General features: G+C 40.4%; 1 protein-coding gene across 1 annotated transcript in view; it reads right to left on the bottom strand.

The window, feature by feature from the left end:
* The window catches only part of LOC136625979 (sorbin and SH3 domain-containing protein 1-like), a 227,220-nt gene that overhangs the window by 103,904 nt on the left and 97,214 nt on the right, over window positions 1-26,102 (bottom strand). Inside the window, exons 6-13 of the mRNA XM_066600632.1 lie at window positions 25,911-26,024; window positions 22,277-22,303; window positions 22,078-22,190; window positions 15,745-16,089; window positions 14,920-15,058; window positions 9,600-9,629; window positions 5,440-5,615; window positions 1,968-2,031 (exon numbers count right to left, since the gene is read on the bottom strand). Coding sequence (XP_066456729.1) covers window positions 1,968-2,031; window positions 5,440-5,615; window positions 9,600-9,629; window positions 14,920-15,058; window positions 15,745-16,089; window positions 22,078-22,190; window positions 22,277-22,303; window positions 25,911-26,024 — 1,008 coding nt within the window. The remainder of the gene's footprint in view (window positions 1-1,967; window positions 2,032-5,439; window positions 5,616-9,599; window positions 9,630-14,919; window positions 15,059-15,744; window positions 16,090-22,077; window positions 22,191-22,276; window positions 22,304-25,910; window positions 26,025-26,102) is intronic.

The raw sequence follows: 26,102 nt of genomic DNA, 5'->3' as shown, positions 1-26,102 counted from the left end.
AAGATAAAGACTTCAAATTAATTAGTTATGTCAGACATTCCTGGAGCCGGAAAACAACTGGGATTTATGAAAGATAAGGGGATGTTTTCTAGTTTAATGGCTCGGTGTCTGCAGACTGTAAACTGTGTATCAGCAACCAGGCAGTATTAAAACACAATTAGATCTCTAATTACTGGAATAATTACTTTGTAAATCACTCATGATGACAGAGCAAGTGGACAGTGAATAAAAGGAAAGGATACAAAGATAAAAGGACAGTGCCCATCAGTGAGGGTGCCAAAAATTGTGCAAAGCAAAAAACGAGGGAGAAGGGGGATTAAAGCAACAGACTGGCTGGTAGCATGGTAACTGCTCCATTCTTCCTTTGCATTAGTTTTGGTAAATCTCTCCCAACTATGTATTGCCACAATGAAATTAACAAAGAATGAAAACTTGAAAGGAATTCCAAAATCAAAGCATTAGAAGCTGGACTACCGGAGGCTCAATCCCCATACAGGTAACCCATCAATCCTCTTGCATTACCTGTTTCATATGGGCATTCTCAGAATAAACATTTATCACATATCCACAAGATAGGTAATAATTCCACTGCTGGGACACTCACTGATCATGAGTATGGGGTTCCCATGTACCGCTTTCCTTCTCACCACACTGAAAAGCATGAATAGACTGGAGGCTGAGAAAGTATTGCAGCTCTATGGGATTACCAAAAAGAAGCAGAGTACAGTGCTCAGCTGTCTTCATTAATCCCATATAGTCGAATGGAATAGAAACTTGGATTCTTATCTATTGCACCATTAATCCATTAAGAACCAAGCACCGTAAATTTACAGTGCTTGGTCCTGGCCTTAAATCCTGGCCTGTAATAAAAACACAGTGCAGGATTAAAGCTCCTGCAATGTACCAGGAGCAGGGTAGGTCAGACCGAGGACCCAGAGAAGGCAGAAGCATTTTTTTAACAGCTTCTGCCTTCTCTCTTGCAGGGTACATAGCACTCAATCGACCCAGCGATCGCATAACCGTTGGGTGTCTCCTGCCAAGGTAGAGCTGCAGAGTCCTAAAAGACCGTGATTAGCTCCGTTAGTGATCACTGTCACACTAGGGGGATGTTTTTCCTATAATTATGGCTCATATGGATGCTGCTCCTGTGGATGCCCCAGTTAGAGTGAAAAAGTATGAAAACAAAGAGAAAAACACAATGTGAATGACCTCCAAAAGGTCTTATATGACATCATGAGGGACATAGATGTTCAAAAAAATAGTTACAAAAATAAGTAGAAAAAAAACATTACATTAAAAGAAAATGACCCACCACCGACGTCAACCTAAACCGACACAATATGCGCCCTACAATCTGAGGCTATACAACTTCTATATCGAAACATCCTAAACAAAAATGAGAAACTCATTCCTGTATTTTATTTTTGCAGAAATATACTAATTTTAAAAAGGAACCATAAATTTAAAAAAAATTGTTTGTTTTTTAAAGCTTTTTAATCCCTAATAAAACTAAAAGAAAAAAATTAAAAATGTAGGAAAAAAACTGTGAAAAAAAGATCTAAAAAAATATCCCTGCAGATCATGGAAAAAAAACAGCAAATATAATTTTGGTAAATGAAGAAAAAAAATATAGGGCTTAAAACCACTACATGGGTAAAATCCCTAAAAAGTGTCAGGTCATTTTGGACCAAAACACTCTGGATCTTAAGGGGTTAAATCTCTTCTTCACAAGGGGGAGGTGGGTAGTTGATATATTACAGGGGCATTTCCAGAATTAATATTTATGTGCTTGGTATGGATACTACAACCTCCAGGAACAGTTCAGATATGTTATTATAGGAAGCTTGTCATTATTCTCCATAGGGCTACATATCCTGTAACCAATAATAACTTCATTCCATGGTGTCCTAGTGATTTAGTCCTAATATTTCACAGTTAGTTATTTTTGTGGAAACAGAAGACATTACCTCTATTAAGTCGGTGTATCTGCTTGAACATGGTTTTGTACCAGTCCTTTGATCTTTCCGTGTTCTGTGAAAAAAAAAACATCAAAAATCAAGATATTAGATCATTTAATTATTACTACGGTAATATTAAGGATAACTCATGGTTTATAAAGAGGAAAAGGTAGCCTAACTATTCATTAGTTAGGGTTAGAGTACTAAAATCAGACACTAGTCACCAGGGTAGACGACTTTAAATAGACTCCAACTAGTCAGTGAAGCGTGCCTCTGCTGTAGGATGTCCTAAGATGGAGAGCATAGAGAGGGCATCTGTACTCCCTACAAGGCTATTAAATGTATTAACAAAGTAGAATACAGCATATACAAATAATGCATCCGCCTCTTGGTTAGCCATTGCTTGCATATAATGTATGCAGCTACTCAGCAGATTGCAGTGAGTGTCATGACAGATGCTCATTAAGGTGCCCCAAGTAGTAAACACCAATAAGATCCATCCCAATGATAACTTTTGTGTGCATGGTACCAAACAGATAACATCAAATGCTTAGGACTCATTAGATAAAACAAACCATTATGGTTAAAACAGTGAAATAGTTCAAATTCTTTTAAAGGTATTCTCCAGGACTATAATGTTCTTTCCTTATCCAAGGCTTGATCAACAGCCCTTCATTATGTCCTGAGGTCAGACCCCCACCGGTCAAGCATCGATGACCTATGCTAAAAGAGTAAGCCATCAATGTCATAGTCCCGGAAAACTCCAGCAAAACTTAACTCTACCATAACATATAACACAAAGCAGATGATAAAAATGTAATTACCGGCATACCTAAAATGCCTTCTCCATATCCATTTACGGATATAATGCACTCCGTTCAATGCTCACATAAAGGCTTCACAGCAAGCTATGTGCTTACTACTAGGAGAGCAGTGGGCGCACAGTTATGTACACTCAATGGCCAGTTCTGTGCCGACAGCTCCCACGTCTACTTGCACTAAACTGGAAGGGGCCGAACCATGGACATAGCTCAGACACCAAGCAAACGTTTCACTATCAGTGCCAGTAAGATATCAGCTATACTATAAATCTATGTTATATACGAATGTACAGAATAACGCAACCCATTTGGTAAATGTCTGAATGCAGATACAAGCTCCTTCATGTACGAAATTCAAACATTTCAGTTCCCTGTTTGTATGTTGCACAAGTACACCCATATCTTCATAGTGATCGAGTACTGATACAATATTCGGAATTAGCCAATTCACTGGTTGATAGAATAAAATAGCAGAATTGAATCGCGTAATATTTTTTTCTTCATTTCGCCAACAGTTAATGTAAAATCTAGTGAACTGCTTCAAGTTAGGCAAAAAAATGTACTCCTCTCTATAAGCACCCCTTCACAAGGGTGTATTATCTATCCATATTTAGTCCATAATGTTTACTGACTGAATACAGGCAGCACACGGACCTACAGAAATAAGTTGGTGTATTTAGTCCTATTTAGTTGTGGGGCATATTCATGAACTAATATCGCCCACTTGGGCGTCACTCACACAGTTGTATGCAAATTTTGATTTTTGAAAAATGCACCCTTTTCATTACCTCTCCATATGCAGTTTTTTAAGTATGTGTTATATTAGGCTAATTTCACATGGACGAGTAAGATATCAGGCCGTGAAACGCGGCCCGATATCGTATTCGCCAACATGCGATTTCGCCACGGATGCGGGGAGTTTTTGCATCAAAACTGCTTTGAATCACTTTGGGGAAGCAGCGATCCTTTGGATTGCAGAGTGTTTGCTACTGTTTTCAATGGCGAGACCTCGCATCGCACTCAAATGCACCTAGCATGCGATGCTGCTGCCACTGGCCCCATTGAAAGCAAACGGGCAAAGTGAGGGCACCCCCAAAGATAGAACATGTCGTGATTTTTTCCTGCGCTGTGATGCAGGAAAGAAAATAAAATTAAAATAAAAAATAAAAAAAAAAATCGCTCATGTGTATGACCCCATTCAAAAGAATGGAGTTTATATTTGCGCTTCTCACAACGCGCAAATCTCACAGGATTTATTTTGCTGTGTGAAACCAGCCTTACTGTTTACTGTGTTTTGTTTATGCGCAAAAAAAAAAAAAAAACAAGCAAAAAGGTCCAAGTGATACCTATAGTGTCACAACCCAGAGAAAAGGGGTGAGTAAAAAAAAAACACTAAATGCAATAAGTATGGCTGTTAATGCACGTTCTCCATATTTTTTTTAGGCACCCATAGACTTTCATGGGTGATTTTGGTCTGTGAATGTGCACCAAAATGGGAATAGGACATGCTGCGATTCAATGGGTCCACGTGCTTTCCATATTCAGTCAGTAAAAAATATGGACTGACCATGGACAGAATACATGTCCCTGTGAATGAGCCCTAAAGTCTATGGGTGTGTAAAAAATTACACTGAACACACATTAGTATCCTTATTCACTGTGGGGTTTTTATGCACCCTGTTTTCTGGCGGTTGTGACAAAACTTCGGTCACTTGGACACTCTTGAACTTTTTTGCAAGGCAGGAAAAAAACGTAGTGAATACTGAGGCAACGCCATAAAAAATGTATCATATCTACAAGATTACTTAGTTTTTCTTACTGAGAACAATAACATAAAAACACACACCCCAAAAAAGCACATTTTTCACGGACCAAAATTGCATATGCACATGTGAATGAGGTCTAAGGGATATATTAAAACTTATGCCAGATGCCTCCACTGAACACCAGACTGTTTAGTACACCCAAAGTGGGAAACCATCAGAATGAAAACTTAGGACAACTTTGTAGCTCTTGTGTCACTCAGGGGTGTAGCTATAGGGGTTGCAGTGGTAGCAGTCGCTACCGGGCCCTGGAACCTTAGGGAGCCCAGAGGCCCAGCCATCACGTAACAAGACACCAGTATTATAAATTGAAGATGGTAGGTAGGGGGCCCTTTTAGAGATTTTGGATCTCGGCCCAAGAACTTCTATTTGCGCCTCTGGTTTCCCCTCTATTTCCTCATAGATTGTAAGCTCTTGCGAGCAAGGCCCTCATCTGTATTGTTCAAATTCTTTATTGATCCAATACTATATGTAGTGACTTATTTTATTACTTCGTGTACCCTCGGATCTGTAAAGTACTGCTGATTATATTGTTGATACATTAATAAAGATTCTTATTATTGGTATTATTAATATACATTGTTTTGCATTTTCCCACAATTTTCAAGAACCTTGCTTACGGTTAGTGGAGCGATCCAGGGTCTGGAAACACGTACAGACGTAATACCTGTCACAATTGAGGGTTTGCTACAATTACACTAAGAGCAGGCAATCCTCTGTGAGCTATGCCATGTTAAAAGCATAAAATTCCATTTCAAGTATTTCAGTAACTTTGGCCATTTGTTAAGCAAACTACTTCATTCATATCTGAAGACACTTGCATAGGAGATACATTACCCGGAGTGGTATGCCTATTTCATCTGCTGACATTTCTCCCGTGTAGTGAGGCGAGCGAACCTCTCTTCTTGTATTATCTAGTGACTTTTTCTGCATTGGGGGATTATCCGGACGTTTCCTCTCCTGGACTGTCACTGGCTCTGCTCTTTCATTGGGAGAGCCATCTAGCACAGGATCTGAAATAACAAAAAATTATCTCATGACACTATCTAGCATGACTAGCATGTGGCATGTTCCCAAATAGGGTAGAATACCTATGCTACAGAATAGCCGCACTAGAAATGAACAACCTACTGGAACATACATTCTACAAAAGGCAACTAACAGCATGTGATGATTGGACCACTCAACAACTATTCATGTTCTATACAGGTACAATTCTAGAGACGGTCAAGAAAATAGTCATCATACCACTATAGTAGATGTATGCTAGGATGAAAAGTGAAAATTAAAAATGTACTTTCGATAATGCTCAAGATTGCTCAAATACTGTTGTAAGTGAAATATCCTGAAATGCCCATAAGACAAGAGAGTAGCCATGCTCTTAAAGGGAATATGTTGACATGCAGTTAGGCAATTATGACATATAAAACTGAAAGGGGTGGATCGGTTACCGCTATAGCTCCAACTGTGTTGAAATAACAAAATCAGCTGTACTTCCGCCTCTTCTACCATGGGCATCTATGGGCTCTTACTCAATATGGGGTCCATAGAGCTCTTATGTTGGTTTGATTCATATTGAGTGATCCCTGGTCCTACCGGTGGCTCCACCATCTTTTCGGTGTTTTTGTGCAAGAAGAGGTCATTGGAAGTCACCTGAGTGCTGCAGCCAATAAGAGACTGCAGCATCACCACCCATGCTCCTGCCATCAGCACTCACATCCTGTGCACCACGATACCAGGAGTTCAGAGGGGTGATGCCACAGCCTCCAATTGGCTGTGGTGGTTAGGTGACTTCCTGTGACATCATCTTCCACAAAAAACACTGGGAAGACAGTTGAGCTACCGGAAAGACAAGGGATCACTCAACATGAATCAAAACAACCTAAAAGCTCTATGGACCCCACGGTCAAGTCTGCAGACAACACAGGCAGTATGTCTTTATGCATGCTGGAAGTCACCAAGAAGTTTTATTGGAAAGATATTGTGGGGGAAGGGTTAAATTATAATATGTATAATATATACATACACACTAAAACCTGATCAGGTCATATACAGAAATCCATTTTCACTTGATGTCATATTACTACATTTCCTAATCAAGAAAGGAGGCGGTAGGTGAATACTGTAATCACGCAGAATGCCAGCGGAGCTGCTCTTAGAATGCTCCAACCCTCATTATGAGAAGAGGTAATCTTTATCTAGTGACAGCAGCAATTATAGCTTAGATTTATTCCAGACATCTGCATGTTTAGTTGGAATCATCTCCACAGACACAGAAGATGTCAGGTTGAGGCGTCATCAGAACGAGTCCTGATTAACGTAGACATTTTCCAACTAGAAAATGACAATTTACTTTCTCCACTATTTGTATGGGCAGAAACCCCTGATTTGATTAGACCCTTATCCTTTTTCGTGCCGCACTAGTTTTACACACGGCCAGAGTTGTAGGACATCTACCAGCAGAGGGCAGCTTACAACTGGTCTTCACACTGTCAAGATGCAAAATACTGAATACAGAGCTTCTAGTAATAGGGTTCTCTGACAACAACAAAAAATGACCATGATGTGTAATACATTCTCTTCTAATGATATTTAGACATTCCTTAATTATGTCTGATCCTACCAAACTTGGTGAAAGTAAGTAGCTGCAATTACAGCTGGAATGGGAGTTGTCACTCATCTTTCCCGGACTCTTGAATGGCATTGTTAGCTAAAGTAGGCAGATTTGCCGTTCACGATTTTAAAAAAGTGGGGTGGCAAATTGTAAGGGAGCTATGTGATTTGGAAGGATGGGCTTGCCTTTAATACATTCTTATGTGCAGAGGATTACTTGCTCTTTAAAACAATGTTGGCATGTTGCTAGAATCACAATATCGGGATGCATTGGAGTTAGACGGTTATATGATACAGCATGCACAAAATCAATTTTACTTTCTTATTTCCCAAGAGGTTTATAAAGGGACCTGAAAACTGCCAAAAATATAGAATATCTGAATTTAAAGGGAGTCTGGCAATAGGTATGCTGATGAAAAACTGCTGACAGCACTAGGTAGGAAAAGGCAGCTCTGAGAGATAATTGTAGCAATCACCTGGTTATATGCTACAGCTGTCAATCATAGTTGTGCAGTAGATCAATGGATAGAAGGCACAAAATAGACTAGGTATGCCTTCATGGCACCTGCACAGAGACACCCTGGCAATTAAAACTTCATTTTTCTGGGTGCTGCTTCTAATGAAATCATTGATAAATGTATGATTAGACCTTGCTCCATTGCCTCTGCTTTGCCTTCAGGTTGACTCAGCCTTCCATCCTTCCGAGATCAGTTAAATGAGTACCCAATTTGCTGGGGGGTACAAGAATACTGGGGAAGGCAATGGCAAACCACTCCGCAAAAACAGTCTGCCAAGAAAACACCCCAATGTGACATCACCGTAGGAGTCAGTCATGACTCGGTGCTTTCACCAGGGGACTTTACCTCTACCTACCCTTGCCTCTACCCAGCGACGTCTGCAGTTTTACATTGGAAATATCTTTTGGCAGACTCAGTTTAAAGAATTGAGAACAATCTTGGAATGTTAGCTCACTTAGCTGAGACTATCACATGGGGGTATAAGAAAATATTACTTTTAGACCAATTTAAATATTCCATGTAGGGTCTTACCTGGTAGATAAGTGGCCAGGTACATACTGTATAAGGGACATGACCTTATAGGAAATTATTTCATGGGGTGATGAATCAGATTTAAAGATACTCCTGCTAGCTACTTTGAGCTCTACAAGCTAAGCTATTGGTCTCAATGTAGCTACCCTGCTGAGTCCAGGGATGTAAGATTTATACTTACCTTCCCCGCTGTCAGCTCTCAAACCTACCTCTGCAATGCATACTTAAACAAATGTTATGTAGTCCTCTATGAGTGCAACTATGTAGACCACCAAAAGTATTCAGCAGTGGATTTGGCAGCTGACAACGGGGAAGCAGCGGAGAAGACAAGTATAAAACTTACATCCCTGGACTCAATGTATCAGCTACTTTGAACCCATAAGCTTACCTTATAGGGCTCAAAGTAGCTGATAGATTCCTTTTAAAGGGGATGACTGGGAGCAGAAGAATACACATTTTTCCCCGAAAGACCAGCATTTTTTGTCAATGGGCTATGTTGGATATTGCTGCTCATCAATATTCAAGTGACTTTGAACATGGATAACACTTTTAAAGGTTTAAGCAGAGATCTGGCTTGCGTGTACATATATAACATTTTCCAACTTTATACTTCGCTTTCTATGAGAGTCAAGTGTTGGTTCAACAGGGAACTCACGGTCAATAGTGCAGCATGATGTGACCCTCTTCACCAACAATGCACTCAAACACAACCATTTAGTCATGCAAAAGACTCCATTTAGTGCTACCCCAAAAATACTCAATCTCTACATAGTCGGTGAAACCATTTCGAGAGAACAACAATACAATAGATCAAACGCCTGCCTACCAATTCAGGAAGAAAATCAACATGAATGAAATATGAAGCCATAAATTAATGGAAGAACTGATTAAAATGCCCTATTGATCTACTGTACCTCTTTAACTCCTACTGAAGTGACAGATCCTCATGAAGAGCCTATAGCTATTTATTTGCTATAAGTTACGGACCTCACTCATGTATAAAAGCAGCTTAAACTAATCATGTTGTCCACAGCAACCAATCATGGATCAATTTTAATTTTCTTAGCTGCATTGGAAAAATGTCCTCCGATAAGTTGCTCTGGCCAACATGGCCACATTTTCTCTTAGACAGCTTTGATATATGACGTTTTAGAGGCGTCCATATATTTCATATAGATTTCGTAAAGGTTTTTCATTGCTTATATAATGAACCTGCTGACATCCCATAATATTCATCAGCAATAATCAGACAAGGATGTTGTCTAACATCTCTTAACATGTCTACTAAACAGATGCAAAAGCACATAACAAGCGTGGATGGCATTGGTATCATACCTGGCAAGCTACTAAGCCGTTTTTGCTGCTCTGTGGTAAAAAAAGCAGAGAAATATGTGTAAAACAAGTGTCAAGTTTATCATGCATGCCATATATTCGCTATACGCAATAATGGGACATAATAGACTGTGACTAATGGATCAAAATGGCGAGTGAAACAATCGGAGGAAAAGGGTGCAGAGAAGAAAGTGAATCAACAGGCAGATGGTACATAGAGACCATGGTGCAATCCGTGAACATACAATACACATTAGGAAAGAGAATGAGGAAACAAGATGAACATAAGGGTCCATTTACATGAGGGTCCATTTACATGCAGCAATTTTTCTGTGCAAGCAATTGGTGACAGTATTGACATTCAAGATTATAATAAATCAGAAGATTTTACTACTCTCATACTAGGGCTCTGTTCACATTCAGGTTGGAGCCTTCCTCCGCAACCTCAGTCAATGCTATTTTTTCCCGTAAAATGAAGGACACCATAAGGCAGTGTTTCCCAACCTGTTCAGCTTTGGTGCACCCCTAGACAAAAAACTTTTACTGCAGGACACCCCTACTAAAATCTCATCCACTTTGCTGCTAACTGTGCGGAGGGTCCACTCGGAAATTCCACAGCAAATCCGTCCCATTTGCACCAAGCCTAAAAGGCGTTTTCCAGGCAGCACCGCAGAAGTACACCGGGGTTGGAGCAGAACCTGCTGCTCTATCCTCCGTGTAGTGGCCGGTGTATGTAATTGCAGGTGCAGCTCCCATTGATTTCAATAAGAGCTGCACCTTCAATTACGAGCACTGGCTACTACACAAGGGTAGGAGCAGTGCTTCTGCTCCAACCCTAATGTATTCTGGCGGTGCTCATTTAGTTTCAGCTGAGTGATTCCCAGCATGGGAGTCGCAGCACTCTAGTTGGGACTCACTACCATAAGGGAACCAAACAGTCACCATTATAAGCCAATGGAGTCCACCAGGTGCCATTGTTGTCCGTTGTGCGAAGGGTTCATCAGAGCCTGAATTATGTTTTTCCGCTCTTATTATATAACAGAAAGATTGAATTCACAGTGCAGATGTGAAAGCGGCTCTGAGAATCATTTACAGGTTGCATTTGAATGAAACCAACGAAATGACAGTTTCCACATAAGGATGATACATTGCACAACCGCGGATCATTCTATCATTTATCTTCCAGCTGTTTACACAATGAGAATTGTTGTGTTTGGTTTTATTCCCTGGAATCATACTAATAATTGCTACGTGTAAATGAGCCAATGACTCACAAACTACCGCAGATAAAATAAATAATAGATCTGCCAACAGGCTTGTAGACATTTATGGGATAAGGAAGACCGCTTGTGAGGTTAATGAGCTTACCAATGACAAATTACAAGTTTTTAATGCTGCTAGTTAGCAATACACTGTCAGGGATAATTTGGGCCCCAAGTTTATACTGTATGATGGGTGTGGTGGATCCATACAGCTGTCCTTACGGACCTGCTACATTTGTAAAACATCCATAGAGTCTACTATATGTCAACAAACACATCATGTCCATATTAGATCTCAGCTCAAAGACTGGATAGCTAACTGTTCTAGCGGAAGATGAGGACCTAGAGAGGTACATGGAGTCATTTGGGCTTATTGGGGTAGTACAAAGGCATGTAGACTCCTGAATAAATGGAGAATAGTGGTTGGGAACACCATCCTGTGTGTGTCATGTTGCTAAGGGGAAGGGGCAAATCTGTGAGGGGCGATATCCAATATGGTTGCCATTTTGCAAGCAACAATTTTGGAACCAAGTCATGTGACATATGTGTCTGGTAGAGAATTTCGAGAGGAATCAAAATGTGTTCTTAAATGTCATATACCTTTATCCCTGCCAAAGTTATGATCAATTTTCTCTTTGTTACAAACACATATATGGCCGTGAGATTAACATGCAAGAAGAGGACAGAGATTGTGCTGATCTCTGGAGAGCGCAGTACCTGAGTCATTGCAGTGGATTTCAACAGTCTACACCCTAACAGACAACCCATCCACGATGGCACAATTGGCAAAATTGCTTGCCAAATTTTACCAAACAGGTTCTGTGTTGGACCTCCCATAATGTGGATGTAACAAAACTGCCACAAACAAAGCAACAACAATAGCCATCCTGGCGTCCATTTGCAAGAGCCCACATTGTAGCACCCGGCATCTCTCACATGAGAAAATGGCATGTTCCCAGTGTTCTTCCATCAGGATGGCACTCCCCACATTATGGATGAGAGGTCTGCAAGTTTTTGGATTAGCAGCTTCCAGTGAAGTGGATTGAATGTCATAGCCGAGTGGAGTAGCCCACACACTTCTCTTAGGCTTCTACCTGTAGGATGATGTCAAGTCCAGGGTTTACGCAGTGAAAATCCAGAGTGTGACGCAAATACAACAGTGGATCCTGGATGCTTGTGCAAGCATTTCTGCTGGGGTGTCTCAATGCATCGTGACTTAGAAAAGAAGACAGCCTTGACTATTCAAAACAACAGGGAGCACATCGAGAATATCCTGTAGTGGGTCGTCATTGTATTCCACATCATAGCAAAATTGTTAACGTTGACAGGAATAAAAGGTACACGAATGTTTGACTTGGTTCCAAGAGGGCGGGTTTCAAAACAGCCACCATCCCTCTCAGACTTGTCCCCTTCCCCTAAAGCAACATGGTGCACATAGGATTCCATTTACAAACACAAGTATCCATTTATTTAGGGGTCTCCATACCTTTGGACCACCCTGTAGTTTTAAAATCACAGTCACAATGCGACTTCAATTATTGACCCTGTTGCAATTTTAGAAAAAGTAGTGATGAGCAAATCGGCCGATTTGCTGAACGTTTACAAAAAGTTTGGTTTGGTCCGAATTAGTTTGAACCCAACTGGAAGTTCATTGAAACCCCTAAAACTGTTGAATAACGCTGTTTTAATAGCCATAAAAGCCCTGTATAATTCTCTGAGTATTGACATGGCGCTGTGACTTCAATTTCACTGTGATTTGTATGGGACTTCATGTCACTATCTAGCCCTAGCCGGAAACAGGCAACTGTCTGAGTGAGCGCATTGTTAGATTATATTTGGCCTAAGATCTAGTGTTGAGATTGAAGAAGCAGAAGGCATTGTGCACCTGGCTGATTGTGCTCCCTGCCAATGATCAGTCATCAGATAACCTTATTTGTTGTTCTGTTTCCTTTTAACACATACACTTCCATGGGAATGCAATTGACCTACGGTAGCAGGGGAGCAATAAAGCACTACATAAATGATTTACATAACCATATACAATCTCCATAGTGCTAACATAGCGCTAGGAAGTATAATGTCACAGTAAAGGCTATAAAAACTCAACTCAGTTAAAACCAGACAAATAGATAACCGATTGATCTTTCAGTGTTGCAAACTAAAACACAATAGTGAAGAGTCCACATGTGCAAATATAAGGTTTTACCATAGAATGGCATGGTTTTAAATTCATTATTAATGCAGTGCCGATTAGCTGTTAAAACTGCTGCTTACTTGCACAAAGAGTGTAATACCCCTCAGTAAAAGAATTCCCTTCAGAACTACCAGCTCATACACTTCACTCATTATTTAATTTTCTGATCTCTTCCATTCAATATTCTTATGGGCTGGTTATGAAGAAATAACTCGTTTCTAGTATTGATATACTGGTGAGACAATTAGGTCTACCAATGTGTGATGGAGGTGAAAAAGAACTAAGCCTTAGGCGCGACCTGTTGGTATACATTTACTGTAGGAAAAAATCAAGTAGACAACATGGACCCTTTAAATGCATACTTTATTCAACCAGCAAGTAACGCGTTTCAAGTTGCGCAGGCATCTTCATCAGACAGCTGGATTATGTATTAGTATGCAGGTCATACAAATTCCTTAGGGTCCAGTTTGCATGGTTATGACCACTTCTGGCCAGCAATTTCACGCAGAACTGGCCAGGGGTGCTTTGACACTTTGTGTTACTCCTGGCTACTCCTGTGTGCGACTACTGACCAACAGAGGTCATATCCATGCTAACCGGACCTTGAGGAACTTGTATTGCCTACACACTAGTACATAAACCAGCTGTCTGATGAAGAGGTCTGAGCACCTTGAAACGCATCATGTGGTGGTTTTGAATTAAGTATGCTTTTCACGAATCCATTCCATCTACTTGAGTTCTTTCTAGTCAACATACACCAACAGATTGCGCCAGAGCTTTAGTTCTTTTCTGTGTCTCAACTTATATAGTTAGGGTAATATGACTCATGGTCAGTCAGTGTACTAGGCAGGCAGCACCTAATCATCTGCTTGATTAGTTTTAAACATGTCTTTTTTCCACCTGCCTCTCCTCCAGTCTTTAGTAGGTGCTCGGCCTCCCTTTTTTTTCCACACTTTTTCTACTACAGACCAATGCATGGAAAGTGGGCAGTGAAAGATCAACCAGCAATCTCATATCTACAGGAGAGTATTATGGCCTACATATAACAGTCCAACTGCAAAGACTGCTACATAGGTCAAAATATTTATCATATATTTAATATTCACAAATCATTGTCGGCCATCAGAGAAGCATGTTCTTCACAATAAACAGTGAGCTAGTGGACCATATCTATGCTGGAAACCTAAAAATTTAGTGATTGCTGCAGTTAACCCTAATGTCCCATGTAGAGATGAGCGAGTATACTCGCTAAAGGCAATTGCTCGAGCGAGCATTGCCTTTAGCGAGTACCTGCCTGCTCGAGACTGAAGGTTCGGGTGCCGGTGGCGGGCAGGGAGCTGCGGGGGAGAGCAGAGCGGAACGAAGGGGAGATCTCTCTCTTCCTCTCTCCCCCCCCCCCTCGCTTGAGCAATTGCCTTTAGCGAGTATACTCGCTCATCTCTAGTCCCATGTTCTACATCACACTTGGGTTCAATAAGCTGAGATTTGGAGAGTTGTGTGATGAATTTCTTATCAAAAAATGGAAAGTGTGTAGAACTAAATTACATATAACATCACAAAACTTTATCAGGTAATTCATGGGCCAAAGTTAAAACAATTTTAGAAAATAAAACTCAAATATATTTGGTGGGTTCCTAATAACGAAAAACTGGATTTGTCTGCTCTTGTGGAAGGTGTAGGGGCAACTAAAGAAGCTCTTCAGTGTCAGGATACAACCAACTACCTGAAGTTCAGCTTACTCGGCCCATAAAATGATTAAGGGGGAACAGTATAGTGGAGCTTTCAAAAGAAGTCTAGAATAAACCATGTATACAATCATGAGATATAGAACAGGCATCATCCTTACCAGTTACCAAGCTAACCGTACCTCTATTATGCTGCAGAAGTACTATGGTGGGATTTACAGTGGTAGTAGATGGGTACACCGAGGGTTTGCTTAAGGGCGCAAAGGAGGAGAGTTTATCATTGCTCAAACTCAGAACAGGAATGTCATCTGCCAGAGGCTCCTAAAAACAAAGCACAAGTTATTTTATTACAGGTCTGGAATATAAAATTATTAAAGATCTCTCCAACCAATATATTTCCATGAAAATCTACAGTCCAATGGCCGTTGGTTCAATGGCATTCTGTTAGATTATCTAATCCAGTTTGCAAAAAGAGTGACAGGATCTTTTTAACGGTAACTAGTCAGACATGCAAACACATGCAGTATCTAATGAAACTGGATCACTTCACTTGGCTTCACTGGGACAAGTAGAAAAATAAGCTTTGCATCGTCACACTGGACAGAGACAACTAGACGCCTGTAGAGTCGCTCAAACTATGCAAAACAGGTGTGCCATCGTCCGAAGGGCGGAAAACATACAAAAACAGCATGACGCACATAGCACAATTTGTTTACAGTTGCATATAATGGTTTTCAGTCTCCCATACCATTATATGATTTTCAATACAATTCATAGTAAAACAACCCACATTTCTAAAAGCACAAAAATGAAAAAAAAACAACAACAATCGATGCTACCGTCAAACAGACAGAACAGTTACAATTAGAGTCCATGCAATACAGAACAGAAGGAAATACGGTTAGTCATGCTTTCTGGCAGGAGGCAGCAATTGACCAGTTGATATTTAGTAAGCTAGTAAAGAAGAAGTATGTTGTGAGTACATAGTGAAGGTAACAGCAGCTTACTGTGTGTAAGACGGCTCCACTGTTATCAAGTTCCGAGACTCTGTGTGAGTCCTCCGTTACCGGAGGAACCGGTGAAGGAGGTGGAGAGCAAGACGGTAGATTGTTTGATATAGAAAAACTGGGAGAGCTATGATTTGATCCCTTTTGCAGATGAGGGGGAATAAAATCATCAAGTGTCGGAAAAGCCAAGTTAGAGGTGACAAGTTCTGGGGAGGCTGAGAATTTGCCAGCGGGTACAAGAGGTGGTGGCGGAGTGCTCGAGGTGGATTCTTGCTCTCTTTCAACTTTAACCTGGATGAGTGGGACTACTATAACCTCAGGCTGAGTTGTGACTGAAGTGCCATCCTGTGGGAAATAAGGTGTTGTTACGCACGGCGGAAACTGATATACTTAAAAGTGTGCAGATGTGAGATGACATGCATTCACATGTCAAATAAAAAACCATGCTGCAGAGGCTCGGAGAAAGAGTGCACCATTGTGATACATATAACTAAAACAGTAATAGACATAAAAAGAGTAAAAACAGTTATTGAGTCTATTAAAATACAAATCACATTAAGAGTTTTCATCGTTCTTATTACAAAGTCTGGATGCCTCAACTCGCTTGCAAGAATGACAACAGTAAAAAAAAGAAAAAGCAAAAAGTGCTAAATTACAGACAAAACAAGTAAAGGATTGTGCCGAAAGAGAGTATCAATTTACTGGAAATGTGACAAACACTATTTCAGCTACACATCATTAGACAAAACAAGACATTGTTAGTGATGATCAAGAAATAATGGAAAGTCAAGGTGCGTAAATATATGAAAACAAAGTACCATGCCACGGAATCTCTGCGCCCCTGGGGTCTGTTTAGACTTTGATGTATAGTAGGGTTCCTTTGCAGTCATGTTGACACGGCCAGCAGGATGCTGTGTATCTGGCTCTGTGCGTCCCATTTCTCGATGCAGAGGACATTGACTCCAGAAAGTATCTATTTCACCATCGCTAATAGAATCTTTACTTGGGACAGGGTCAAAGAATGGCCTGGGAGGGATGGGAGGTGGGGATTTTCCGGTGTCTATTATTGAAGAAACAATGTTCGTGGCTGGTGATTTAGTTACATCAGCTCCCAATTCAGCACCCTCTGCTTTATCATGTGCAACGCTGGTGGGATTTTCAGATGCAGCTGGGCCAGTGCTGTTAGATAAACAAGCTACATATAGACTGCTGACCTTTTTATCGGCTTTGGGCTCATGACTCAAATTCATTCCAGCAACACTTTTGACTGCACCGCTTGACTCACTGGGCTGGTGTTGTGGTGACGTGTTTGGCAGCAGGGAACTACTATCAACGTGCTTAACTGCAGAGTGAGAAGCAGGGATGTTAGAGTGGTCTGCAGAGATTTCTTGGTTATAAGCTGTAGAATAGGGAGGTGCACCCATAGCATGCGGTATATAGGGCTTGGGAGAACTAAGGTAAAGCCCATCCAAAATAGGCACTGGTTTTAGGTAAGAAAATTTAGTGTTAGTATGTGGACGCCATGCAAAACTCTCCTCTTTGGGAGGAGGAGGGATCGGAGGAGGGAGCTCTTTCTACATGGACGTATGTAGAATAAAAATAAGAAAAGGAGAAAAAATGATCAGAAATGATGAGTATTACAAAGACATATGGAAACATGAAATTGTAAGGCATAAAATTAAGAAACTGAAATTATGGGACTTGAGAGGGAAGTTGATTGTTGGATATAATAGGATGAAGTCATGTAAGGAAGGTTACATGCTAACATAAAACACACGATATAGAAGGGACAGAAAACTTTTTACAACATGATTCTCTGAAGAATGAAGATATAGTGACATATTTCAAACTATCTAAAGATCTAAAACGTTTATTAAAATTTTATGAAACACTTTTTTTGTCTTAATTTGTACCAGAATTGTAGCGCATTTTGCTTAGGCTAACTTCAAACTGGCAAGTGCGATATGGGGCCGAGAATCACACACTCCCCACCATTTGAATTCCCTGTGGATACAAAGCCTTTTCATACCAAAACAGCCTTCGTGGGAAGAAGCAACCCTCCGCTGCGGCTGTCAGCCATGGTGGAGGATCGCGAAGTTTCTCTCATAGTTTTCAATAGGAGCCCTTACGTCGTGTACACCTAGCATGTGGTGTGATGCAGTCGCCGGCCCTATTGAAAACAATGGATGCTGTGATGCAAGAGCACGCAGGAAGATACAGCATGTCGCGATTTGTTTCCTGCATCGCGGTGCCATGTAGCAAAAACATCGCTTATGTGCATGACCACATTCAAAAGAATGGGGATCATATTGCGGGAGATTTGCGCATCTTGCAACGCACAAATCTTGCGTGATGTTCTTTGCCCTTGTAAAGGCAGCCTTGGGCTCTGTTCAGACCGCCATCAAAATTTCAGTTTTTCTGTTCCAACATAGGAAGACATAAAAATAAAGATAACAGAGTGCTACATCCATCATAGGATGAGCACTAGTGGCAGCAGATGGAGCCCATTGACTATAATGCACGCTATTGAGTTTCTGTAATGGTATCTGTCATTCTACCATAACAAATAGTGTAACATGCTGTAGTACTTTTACACGCATTCATTATGGAATTCCTTTGATGGAACCGCTGAACAGGTTTGTCTTACGTCATTTATTCAACTCTGTGGTACACACAATATAAGGAAACAGATTCCTGCACATTATTACCAGCTGGGCCCGTGGTTTACTGGATGGGTGGCAACGCTAACCATATTTTAGGGGCTTCTAAAACCGCAAAACATGGAGAAATAATGGAGTGGCAGATTCCGTCATAGGACGGGCACTAATAGCACCCGATGGAATCTATTGACTACAATGTGTTCTGTTGGGTTTCTTAATGCGGTCTGTCCTTAACCATGCAAAATAGTGCCATATGCTGTTCTGTTTTTTCTGTCATTTACTATGGAATCCCAGCAGAACCTCTGAACATCAGTTGTTGGTAACATGTTGCCCCTTTTCAACATTAATGCTAGAATTTCTCTTCTTACAAAAAAAATAAATCCCAATTCATCCCCATGAACATACATTTCATATTGGATTTATTCTGTGGATAGTTATACAAATATGTGCCTCAATAATTGGCAATTAAGTACTTTTGAATAGCATAATCATTTAAATCAGGGGTTGTAAAACTTATCCCATTGGTGCATCACTTGCAAAACTCTTGTGAAACCAATGTGTTTCACCACAGCATCTCTGTGACATAACTTCCAAGAGATGACTTGACTTAATTACTTGTGGACAGCCTAAAAACCTCTGCCTCTCAGATACATACATGCGGCATACACACTCGAAGTGTGCCTTCAAACATACATCAAACATATGCAGGTATTCTTCTCCTGCTCTGACCACTGCACCCTTCACCGGTATCCCAGTGTTCTCCCTGACACTTGGGACATCCCGCTCCTCAGGTCTTCGACCATATATAAGTCAACTAAACTGATGAAGTGGTTTTGTCCCGAAACACATTTTCTGATACTGGTTGCTTTTATCACTAAAAAAAGGAGAAGTTTGAACCTAATTGTTCTAAGTATTTAATTGCTCCTGTAGCGTTGGCCCGAGCCAACAGTAGTATTAAGAGCATGGTCAACTACACTTTTCAATACAGCTTAGCAATGGATGTATGCCAAAAGTAAGCTCTTTTGCCATATGATTGGATACCGGTAGTCTATGGGCATGTTGTCATGTAGGTCAGGGCACTTTCAGACGCTTACACCAAAAGATGGAGTTCAAATGGAATGTCTGATTATGGTGGTACTGTATTGTTGCCAGTAGACTGTTAGTCTTCACAATCAGGTTCTTGGGGTAAAATATCTTCCCTTACTATATTCAGAAGCATTTCACAATTTTACATCGCTGATTTAGATTATATTCTTTTTTTTAGTACAAATACTTTATGTCAGGTCTTCATTCAAGTAAGGCGGTCCCATTTTTACAAGAACCCCGACCGATTTGACTACTATAATTGGTTTAGTAATGGATCCTAATGGGTATCATTACTCATTGGCCCGATTTATCAAGACAGGCGTTCCCTATGACTGACTTGAGAGAAAATGCACTAGAGTAAGATGCGCCAAATCTTTTTAGAGATGTTGCTAAATAAATTTGGCACATCATATGACAGTCCGTGTCCCAAAAGTCACATTTACGCCAGCTTCTGGCATAAAATAAGCGAACAGTGACAAATGTAGCTTAAAAAGTTGGAAATTGTAGGCACAATTGGCATGCTGAGGAAAAAAATTGATATGTCACTTCTCCACGTGGATTGCGTGTAATATCTGTGTTAGGAAATCCATATACAAATCTAGCCATCTGCATAGCCACAGCAGAAATCCATAGCCCAGCTGCAGTCTTCTGCCGCAGTTTTTAGAGCCTCAATGCTTGAGGAAAAATCTGCATCAGACTCAGCTGTATGGACATATCCTTCTAATATTCTGAGAGAAGAGAGCGGAATAGCAGTAAACAGAACAGTACAGTCTAAGTAGCCATGTACACATGCTCAGGATGCAGTATGGAAGAGCAAAGTGTCTACTTCTAGACCTCCTTGCAGTGTTGTAACATCAAACTTCACCCAAAAATATAGACATCCACATTTGCATAACAGGCAATGCTTGTAAGACACAATATCTGTCATATTTTGACAGGTTGCAATATGAAAGTAGGCAAAAATTAGTGGTTCTTTCAGAATAAGAAAAAAGTAATATAGCACATAAAGAGACCCTGATTTAAGGGGACGTCAATGAAGTTACAATTTTGGGGAGATGGGAAGACATGTACTATAAATTATATTCAAAACTGAATTTCCAGTCAAAGTTTTCTCTCGGGCTAGTTTTAGATGAGTTTATAACAATCCAGAATACAGACCTAATACTTGGATCCACCATTTCTTTCTAGGGCGCAACTATGATGCCCTCCACGTCCATACAACTACGAATGGGTGGCTCTAACAAGACAGAACTTAGACCAAATACAGACAATACCAGACAAGCTTCTGTACAGCATGCATGCACATAGTAAAATAACTAGCACCCATGTGAGGGTGAGGTCGGAATAAGTACACACCAGTTATGGTTAATTGGCCGCCTAGGAGAAGCACGTTCCTGTTGGCCCATCAGTACACATACCATAGGAGATATTAAAACAAGGAAGAGGAGAGGGGAACAGTATACATTGAGGTATTCTCCACAAACAACTCCCCAGGGAACGTCTAAAGTGACAGAATACACTGAGATATTCCCAACAAACGATTCCTAAGGGAAGATTTGCAATGGCAGAAGACCCAGAGGGATTTACGATAGACAACCCCTAAGAGATCTACTACAGTGTCAGGAAAGAGGTATTGAACAGCACCCAAGGCCCAATCATGTGGACCGGGCTGATGTAGAGATGCCACCCTGGTTCCACTCCTTCATTGTAGCAGGCATGCTGCAACACATAGATCTCTATAGTGAATATAATGGAAATGGAGAGGGTCCAAGTGTTAGGTCTGCCATACAGATTGTTAAGAAGACTCTATCAGCTACTTTTAGCCCTATAAGCTAAGTTTATAGGCTGAAAGTAGGTGACCCGCTGAGTCTGGGGATGTAAGTTTTATACTCATCTGCTCAGTCATTTCCCCGGTGTCACCGCTCAAAGTCTCCGCTTAATGCATTGAGCAGCACTGCTAAGTAGTCCGCTTCCAGCACTGACACTGGGGGATCAACAGAGAAGGGAAGTAGAAAACTTACATCCCCAAACTCAGCGAGTTACCTACCTTGAGCCTATAAACTTAGCTTATAGGGCTCAAAGTAGTTAAGTGTCTCTGTAAATACAAAAACCTGACACTAGCTAAAAATGGAGCATAAAATACAAATTCATGTCTAGAAAATGAATATGTTCTACATATTTAATCTGCACTTACAGTTTTACTTTCAAAGTATACGTTAATACTAGGTCAACATGAAGAAATGACATGTAGAGGTTCCTTTATATAGTTTTAGTAATCTGTAATTGTGGGAAGCCAGCACCATGATAATCATCATTAACGGAGAAGCAGCATAAAGTGTTATGGGGAACGAGGTTAAAGTACAGACTCCGGAAATTACTCATCAAGTGCAACAAGAGCAAAGTTTTGAAAAAGTTTGAAATAAAAAAACTGTAAAATATGCTGAATTCATGAAGTCATTTAATAAAAGAATAAGAGTGAATATTACTTATTGGAATGACAACTGGAACCAGTTGAGAATAAAACCCATACTCAACAGCAGAACAGGAGAGTAATATTAGAGAATAGGCAGGGAAAGGCTTGCAGTACCTGAAGCTTGTACTCAGATGGGAGATTGGGGCGTACACTCCGAAATCCTTTGGCAGCCAGTGAGTTCGACTGAGAATCCCCATTAGATTCAGCTACTGAAGGAGGCCTGTCATCTACACAAGTGAAGAGTTTTCAAGTGTGAGGTTTCCAGCTTTCACCGCTTTCAGCCACAACACCCATTCACATAAAGTCGTCTTACCTGGTTCTCTTTCTGTCGGCAATTCACCTGGTTTTACACAGACAAAAAAAATATTTTTGGAAGTTAGATATCGAGGCTATACATTAAGGAAACTGCATATCCTGAGCTACAAGATTGCTGCAGCTAGCAGCCCCAACCGGGATTGCAAATGCAAGTGCCATAGTAACTGGCATTACATATCATGTCCTCACTGTTTCTGACCTTTCTGGACACAAAGAATTCTTTCATAGCAATAAAGGCAGAATTGTCCATTGACTCTGTCAGCTTGAAAAGGAAAATAACACAATCAAGTGGCTGAAAGCTGTGAACATGATGTGAATCGGTCTCTGTGAACCTAAGACGTATGGAACGGCACGCTACCGTTTTTAAAACCTATAATAAGCATTGAATTTTTAGTGTTTGACACTAATTACAGATTGCAATTTGCATTTACATATATGTAGCTGCAGGGGAGATGTTCTGCCAAGCTGATTGAAGGCTGATAGCGCTAACGGCGACTTGCAGAATAACCAACTTTTTGGAGTGATGTTGCTATATTCATCCAATCTTGCAGATTAGAGACTAAATATACATTGATTATATACTTTACTGTCATCTACTTGACTCAGGGATATTACCAGGAAACATATGGACAACCAAGTATATTTTGCTCCTTATAAGGTACAGTAAATATATTTTTGCCCAATACAATCTTAAAGGATGAATCCGCCTTAGAAGTAAAATAATGTTTTCAGACAAAAAATAAGATTGCGGTATGAAAAATTGTACTATCAGGTATGGACCAATGCAGTGGTCGCCGCATGCGGGCGAAAACTATGCCAACATGTAATGCATAGGTTTTTCAAATTTGGTGATTCATTGTTGGCTGCATGATTTTGAGGTTAAATAGGTTGTACCAAAGTTGGGAGTTATCCCCTATCTACAGGATAAGGGATAACTTGTTGATCAGTGGCGGGTCTCAATGATGAGACAACCGCTGATCTCGAGAACAGGGGTCCCGTATCCCTTATCTTGCTCAATGCAGAGTTACTGCATCCCCTGCGGTAAGGAGGTGACGGAATGGAGCGCAGGTCAAACAAGCACATTAGCACTCAATTCATTTACTTCGGGGGAACAAATTCCTTCCCGACTCCCTAATGGCAATCAGACTAATCCCTGGATCAACCCCTAATAGTTCCTACCTGCCTGTATACCTGGATTAACAATTAACCTAAGATTTATATCCTGTAATATCCTTCCGCTCTAGAAAGACATTAAGTCCCTTTTTAAACTCCTCTATGGATTTTGCCATCACCACTTCCTCCAGCAGAGAGTTCCACAGTCTAACTGCTCTAACAGTAAAGAACCCTTTTCTATGTTGGTGATGAAACCTGCATTCTTCTAATCGTAGCGGATGCCCTCTTTTTACCGTCATAGTCCTGGGTATAAACAGATCCTGGGAGAGATCCTTGTATTGTCCCCTCATGTACTTATACATGGTTATTTGGTCGCCCCTTAACCTTCTTTTTTCTAGAGTAAATAGTCCCAATTTTGATAGCCTCTCTGGGTATTCTAGTCCCGTCATTCTATGTACTAGCTTAGTAAGCTGATGAGATACCAGAGCGGCTCAGATATTTACGTCAGCCCCATTGAAATGAATGGAAGTCAAAGCGACCCCCGCAGTGACAGCCAGAGCAGAACATGGAAGTCCCGTTCTGAAGATCGATAAGAGTCTCAGCAGCGAGACTCCACTGATCAGCAAGCTATCCCCTATTCTATGGATAGGGAAAAAGCTTACAATTTTGGTACAACCCCTTTAAGCAGCAGTTTTACTTGCTAAGCCAAGTGACCATTAACAATGAATGTTAACTGTTTATCTGCAAAATTGTGCAGCCAATACACGAGTCAATGTGAAAATCCCACCCATAGTACTTGGGTATTGTTTTTGCCTATATGTAGAAACCTTTATATGGGACAATACCCCAAAAAACTGAACCAGAAGACACACATGCGCCTACTAAGTCCTCTTCAGAATTTTGGTAATATATCCATAGTTTAGTCCTGCCAAAAGAGCTGAACCAAACAAAGGTGTCAGCTGGTGGAATCCCATTGGCTGTAATACAATCCATCAGGTTTGCATCATGCTGCCTAGCACTTTAACGGACAAGACAGAGCAGCATGCTACACTATTCTGTTTGGCATCTTGTACCAGATCTGTGCTGGAGGCTCTAAATAGAGTCCAACAATATGACGTTAATGGGACATCATACAGATACTACAAGGTGTACTACGTGGGTTAGAGTATCATAGGAGCCTTAGTTATAGATTCCATCAATATAGCTGCAGAATTGTTTTTCCTGTAAAATGACATAAAATATGATGGAAATACGATGGACCCAATTATAGTCAATGGGATTCATCAAATGCCATTTGTGTCCATTAAGTCACAAATCTGTTCCAAACTTACAACGTTTTTATCTGTTCCTATGTAGGAAGAAAAGAATGGGATACTTGATGCACATGTGAACAGAGTCTTACATGTTTGTACATCAAATACTCTGGACTTCTATATTTATAACAAAATACAATTAATATGCATTTATAAAGACCTATTATAAATTCAATGGATTCAGTCCATAATAGCTTTTAGTCTTGACATGGCTGAAGCATACATAAAGATTAGGTTGTGAGTCATCACCAGAGTCCATAATCTCTTTAAGTCAATATATATCTACTACCAATTCCACACATTAGAAGATGATGCCAAAGGCTTACTTCAGCTGTCATTACGGATTGGTGTTAATGACCCATACTGCAATAAGGCTCAAAACGAATGGAAGAATTTTTGGCAATGGCAATATTTACTTTTCTTGTTTTTTGTTTAGTTTGATACACTAAATGGCATTGACATGCAAGTATAAAGGTTTGTCAAAGTTCTCCGAGATAAGTGAAATTAGTTAAAATGGGGAAGACATTTTTCTCGACTTCCTGTTTACTGGAATGCAATGGGCTGCAAAACATGACACAACCCATGGACAAAACTAGCGGTATTTCTGGTAACACCTTTATAGGGGCTGTCCAGTTGCAAACTACTGATGGCCTGTCCTTAGAATAGGCCATCAATAGTAGATTGGCAATGGATCCAACTTCCGAACACCCAGCAATTTGCTGTTCGCTGGTCTGGTGCGCTTGTGCATTGAGCCAATTTCTATAGTTGCTTTCCACTGTAGTGGCTAGGCTTGGTACTACATTCCATTCAATAGGAACTTTACCTGTAATACAAAGCCTGGCCACTACAATGGTAATAGAGCAGTCTTCTTCCTGCATAAATCAGCTCAGTGCATCAGCTATTCCAAGGATAAGCTTTCAAAAGTTGACAACTGGACAACCCCTTTAAAGTCACCAGAGATGTAACAAACTGTTACTCTGAAACTGAAACTAAGAAAATTACATTTTTATTTAACACAAGATGCCATCAGGAAAGTGTTATACATGATAATACGTTTCCTTAATGCAAACTATATTTCCTTGGGGTTTTTCAATTTTGAAAGTACTGGTAGACTCCTATAGTGTACTTCTTCCAAAACTGAGGGTAATCAATAAAACTGCTTAAGAATCTTGAAAGTCAAAGTCTTCACCAATATCTTTAACTTACTTGGTGATATCTCAATGTCCAATGTGGATCTACTTTTCTGGACCTCCCCTGGTGGTATGGTTGTTCGGAGGGTCACCACTCCTTTTCCTGTGATGACTTTAGTAGGATCCACTTCTAAAATAGAGTAAAACGAGTGTAATAAGTGAGTAGAGAGCATACATTGTCTTTTCTCAATGCAGTTTAATGTATGAT

Source organism: Eleutherodactylus coqui, chromosome 4 (genome assembly GCF_035609145.1).
Source record: "Eleutherodactylus coqui strain aEleCoq1 chromosome 4, aEleCoq1.hap1, whole genome shotgun sequence".
NCBI classification, from domain to species: Eukaryota; Metazoa; Chordata; class Amphibia; order Anura; family Eleutherodactylidae; genus Eleutherodactylus; species Eleutherodactylus coqui.
The sequence above is the reverse complement of the archived record's forward strand: the minus strand, read 5'-3'. Positions and strand labels throughout refer to the sequence as shown.